The sequence below is a fragment of the Athene noctua genome, chromosome 25, assembly GCF_965140245.1.
Source record: "Athene noctua chromosome 25, bAthNoc1.hap1.1, whole genome shotgun sequence".
Taxonomy (NCBI): Eukaryota; Metazoa; Chordata; class Aves; order Strigiformes; family Strigidae; genus Athene; species Athene noctua.
The window spans coordinates 7314659-7320077 of NC_134061.1; the positions used below are offsets into that span (position 1 = coordinate 7314659).

Sequence of the window (5419 nt, forward strand, 5' to 3'; positions counted from 1 at the left end):
CCTTGGCTGAGGGAGCCACAGGTGTTGCTGCTGGAGGAGGGAGAAACCCAGAAGGAGCATTTCAGGCACAGGAAGGACAGGTCGTTTCCCTCCCCACTTCTTCCTTTGCTCCCCCAACAGAGCCGTTTCCGGCAGCTCTGTTATCTCGGGGCTGGGAGGTGCTTTTCTGACTCTCTCACTCAGCAAATGGGCAGGTTGGTCTCGACATGCACCTCGGATATCTCATCCTCACGGCCTTCCTGGGGCAACTGCTGGGTAAGTCCAGGCTTTCTATCAACAAATACTTCTACTTCCCCCACGGAAACCATCACAAACCTCATCAGGATGATGTGGGGAGCTACTTTTGCACAATAGGAAAACATTAGGAAATGCTGGCTCCAGATGCTCTTACTGTTTGAAACAAGAAGAGAATAGAGAGAAGAGATAGATGAGACCCCTTATTCTGGATCTGTCTCCCCTTCAATCCATCTCTCTCTCTCTCTGTCTCTCTTATGACACACCTGCTGTCATTCTCAGCTCTCTCTGAACTCCAAGATTTCACCCTTCCACCACTAATTAGCAGAAAGTTTCAATGCTGCTACCAGGGCTTTAAAGCCCTCAAGCCACTGACATCAGTGGGGTGTCCCATTCTGCCTCTTGGCTGGCACACACCTGCCATGGCCTCCAGTTTCCTGCTGGTTGGCAACACAACCAGGGTTCTCTCTTTCCAACACTGGGCTCAGCACTGCATGTACTCAGGGAGCTAGGAGCCCTCCACAATGACAGTGATGGGGAAGCAGAAGGAATCTTTTACAATATCTCCCTGGCCCCCTCAACCTGCGGGAGGTGTGCTGGTCAGAGAACATAAAGATGAGGCACTACAACTGTTCTGTGCTCCTTTCCTAAGTCAGACACCAGGGAGAAGAAGCATTGACACAGCAAAGCTTTCCTCAGGGTCTGTACTAGTATGAGAGCTCTGAGCTCCAGCCTGTAATAAGTCTTGTTGTGCCCAGGCCTCATGATGTTCCTGTAGGGTAAGGGAGAGGGAGCCTTCACCTCCAGGGTTTTGCATCCATTCCTGCTTTGCTTACATGAGCCCCTCCCAGCAGAGCTGCTGACCTTCCCTTTCTTCCAGGCACCACGGGGCAGATCACAGTCACCCAGCAAGAAGGACAAGTCACAGTGAAGCACAGAGACACCTTCCAGACCAACTGCACTTACCAGACGTCCTACTTTAATGGCTTGCTCTGGTACCAGCAGAGGAAAGGCCAAGCTCCCCAGCTGCTCTCGTATCAGGCAGCAGCTGGCCCCAGGCAGAGCGGCCGTCTCACCACGTTGCTGAACACCACAGGGAAATACAGCGTCCTGCAGCTGGAGGAAGTCGAGGTCTCTGACAGCGCCTTGTACCTCTGTGCTCTGCAAGACACCCTGGTGCAGGGAGGTTCCTTGGCTGGGCAAGAACCCAGGGGAGGGAGGGGCTGTGTGTGTGCAAGGCTGAGCTTGGGGGAAGGGGCCCTCAGCTCTCCCCTGGCACCTCTGCTTCCCCTGGGCACCCAGGGATCTGCAGGTCAAAATCTTCTTCCAGGAGGGGACAGTGTCAGTGGTTTGAGAGGAAGGAGAAGGTGGTGGCAGAGTCTCAGGTCCTCCTATTCTCACCATGGATCACATGATTTTTCTGCCCGATGGCTCTGGTGAGGGGGCAGGCAATGCAGGGATGGTTTCTGTTTGTTCAGTAATTCCTTGCTGCTGCTCTTTGCTTTCTGTTATTCCCTGCTGCACATTGCTGCTTCAGGTTTTCCTCCAGGCCTGTCTCTTAGAGTACCTGCCGCGGGATGTGTCCATCAGAGGTCAGAGTTCAAAGTAACATGGAAAACATAAATTACATGTCACGGAGCAATGCCAATGCTTCTTCCTGGAATTGCATGACTATTACAATAGTGGATAACAGTCTGAACCACCTTGTGGACTCTCCCGTTGCTGCGTCACCATGTGCTGGGATCCAGAGGACCTGCTCTGCCCAGTGCACTCTGCTGGTCCTTGGAGCCCTTCTCATGCCCGACCTCATGGGCCTGCCAGGAGAAGACCCGGCCTTGGGGAGAGCTGCCTCATGCCTGCGGGAAGGCCAGGCAGCACCGATGGACCATGGGGGCTTGGGCACTGGCTGCTGTCCTTGGGGTGCCCTGTCTGGTGGGAGCCGGGGGTGTGTGAGTGACAGGAGGGCTCTGGTGTGAGGGCTGGACAGGCTGATTTCAACATCAGCCTTAGGGTCATTATAGCCCCTTGAAGTGTGTAACTGCTGGTCTGTGCAGTGATCCCTTTGGCGGATGGAGGGTGTAGAGGTGACCTGTCATTGCTATCTTTGCCTTTGAGTGGAGGTTGACCCCCTCTTTCTGGGTACGGGTGGGAAGATGATGAGCAGAAATTCTGGGGCTCTTCTAAAGGATTTTTCTCACATCTTCCCCACTCCCGCATCCTTTGCAGACATCTTTTGACTGATAATCTTCTCGCAGCACTAAAGCATGAAAAATTTCCTTCTGTACAGAATTGTGAGCTACTGAGCTGTCAGAACCTCCAGCAGCATTGGGCTCCTCTCTAGGGGATAGCAGTGATCAGGTTTCCTTTCTGCAGGACATGCTCTGAGGCCAAGGGCCTGTGTCTGAGCGGAGATGCCAGAAGGCAGAGCCTGGTCACCACTGACTGTGGGGGAGCCAGGGATGTCTTCCTCACCTCCAAGAGACAGTGCATGAGAGGTCCCCACTGCCATGTGTCCCATCCTCCCCTTCCTCTGGACATGAGTGTACATCTTCTTGGTCCCTGACACAATCCCACAGCATTGAAGACAATGTCTTTCTTCCTCAACAACTCAATACAATGTCCACCAATAAAAGGATTGTATGGAGGCAGAGGCTGGGATGCAGAAAGCTTTAATGACTCTGAAAGAGGGAAATGAGTTCACTTGGAGAAGAGGCAGTCAGAACAGGGAGAGCACCAGCAGCTGCCACATGTCTGTGCCCATTGGCCATTGTTGAGATCCCAGAAGGGATCCATCAGCGTGGAGCGAGAGGAGCCACCAGATTGCCCAGATTGGCTTTGGGGGTCTTACAGGCCAGAGAAAGAGAAGAGAAGGAGAGATGAGAGGGAAGAGAAGGCAGAGGAGTTAGACTTTGGCCATGTCATCAGAGAGACCCAGCTGCCCTCCCTTGGAAGGATGCTCAGCCTCCCTGAAATCACTGGCCAGGAGCTCTGTCCTCAGTCCAGCACGAGCTTCTGGGTTCCTGGGGTCCTTGTGCGGGCTGTCACCAGCGGCTTTAGCAAGGGGGGCACCTTCTGCCACAGTAGCGGCTGGTAATGCAGGAGAGGTCAAAGCCCCCAGAGTTGATGGGCACTCCGTCACAGCTGAGGATGCTGCCAACAGCAGCGGAGGTGGAGGAGCCCACAACGGTGTTCTGTGGGAAGGAGCTGAGGATGGGGCCGGGCAGGGTCACCACCACGGGGGAGGGCTGGATGACGATGGTGGAGCTCTGGCACTGCCTGACACAGGGCTCATTGCAGCTGTTGGCCAGCGGGGTCGGGCCGCAGGGCCGGCAGCAGGGCTCACAGGGCTGGCACTGGTCACAGCAAGACATGTCTTGGGATGTCAGTTGCACCTGGGAGAGAGGTCAGGAATGAAGAAAAACACGGGGATGCCTGATGAGCAATTTGTCACTGCAGTATGAGGCTGTGCAGAGATGTATGAGGGATTCGTGACCTCATCCTGCCCAAGTCCAGAAAAAGCCAGCAGCTCCTATGTGGCTACTCTCTACCCATGAGTACAGAAGCCACCTCAGTACTACCCCACCCTCCCTCCAAGCTGAACCTCTCCCTGCTCCCCTCCCCCATGACAAGCAGCCCCAAGATCTGGTATGGAACAAAGCCGGTCTCAGCTGACAGGTTCACTGAAGTGAGACCTCCTTTGTGAGAAAGCAGAGAGGGAGAAGGGACCTCAGACTCACCTGGTTCTCAAGGAGAAGGAGGCAAGAGAAGTGGATGAGAGAGCGAGGAGCTCTGCTGGCTTTTATGCTGGACCTTTACTGCCCCAGGCTGACAGAGGCATCCCTTGTAGAGGTGGTTATTATCTGACAAGCTCATCCTGAATGCAAAACATCCCACCTAATGCTATGGGCTGTGTTTTGGCTTCCGGAACCATTTTCTTTTAATTTTCTGCTTGATGCTAGGTACATTCTGCAGTGAAGACATCTTTTGCATGACAGGATGAGAGGCCCAAGCATTTCCGGAGCAAGACATGTCAGCATGAGCAGAGGACTCACCTCACATCCTGGAAGAATCCACTATAGGAGACTCAGGGTAGACCAAACAGCTGGCTTAGACAACACACACAGACACACAAACATGTGCACATGCACACACATGGACAGACACACACAAATCTAAACCTCTAGTCATTCAGAGTTAGCTGAGAAGATTCAAGGTCCCCAAAGAGAGACATCTACACTGTGCACACAGGGGTTGGACTGCAGAGAGTCATCTTCTCCAAGCTCTGTTTTCAAAGTTTCTGTGTGGCTGAGGGAAGACTGATCTGTGCTTGGTGAGAGCAGGAGATGCAGCTGTTGAGAGCAATGAGCCCAGCTTGAGCCCATTCACCCCACAAAAGCCCTTTCCCTGCTCCCTGTCTGTCCCTGAGTACCGTGGACATGGATGTGGGCTTTAGGCATGGGATGGAGGTGCTTGTAGGCGCTGGCAGGACAGACTGTGGGTTCACACCTGATCACATGATGAAGCAAGCCATGGAGATGTGATCGGGTAGGTCGGCCCAGCTGTGAGCTTATGTTAGCTGGGGAGTTCAGAGGCTGCCATGTTTCAAGGGCAGGGTCAGTGTCTCCAGAAAGAGGAGTTGTTCCACTTGCTGTGCACATCTGCTATGGGGAGGGATAATTCCCATGTGGGAGCTGATGTCTCTTCAGTGTCTGTGGGAAGAGTCTGTTAGAGCGGGTCCAGGTAAGGCCATGAAATTGATGAGAGGGATGGAACGCCTCTCCTCTGAGGAAAGGCTGAGTGAGGTGGGGTTTTTCAGCCTGGGGAGGAGATGGCTCTGGGGAAACCCTGAAGCCTTTCAATTCTTAAAGGGAAGCTTATAAAAGAGACAGGGAAAGGAGTTTTAGGAGTGTCAGAAATGACAAAGGGGCAATGCCTTCAAACTTAGAGAAGGTAGATTTAGACTGGACTTAAGGAAGAAAATTTTTTCTCATGAGGGTTTTGAGACACTGGAGCAGTTTGACCCGAGATGCTGGGGAATCCCCATAATCGGAAGTGTTCAAGGTGAGGTTAGATGGGGCTCTGAGCAACCTGATCTAGTGACAGATGTCCCCACCCATAGCATGAGGCTTGGACTAGATGGTCTTTCAAGCTCCCTTCCAACACAAACTCTTCTATGATTCTGTGA

General features: G+C 53.1%; 1 gene segment (V, D, J or C); it reads left to right on the forward strand.

Moving 5' to 3' along the window:
- Positions 1-206: 206 nt before the first annotated feature.
- Positions 207-4209, forward strand: LOC141970530 (T cell receptor alpha variable 1-2-like). The segment is given in 3 exon segments: positions 207-255; positions 1115-1433; positions 4194-4209. Coding segments are annotated over 3 exon segments (384 nt in total).
- The last annotated feature ends 1210 nt before the right edge of the window (positions 4210-5419 follow it).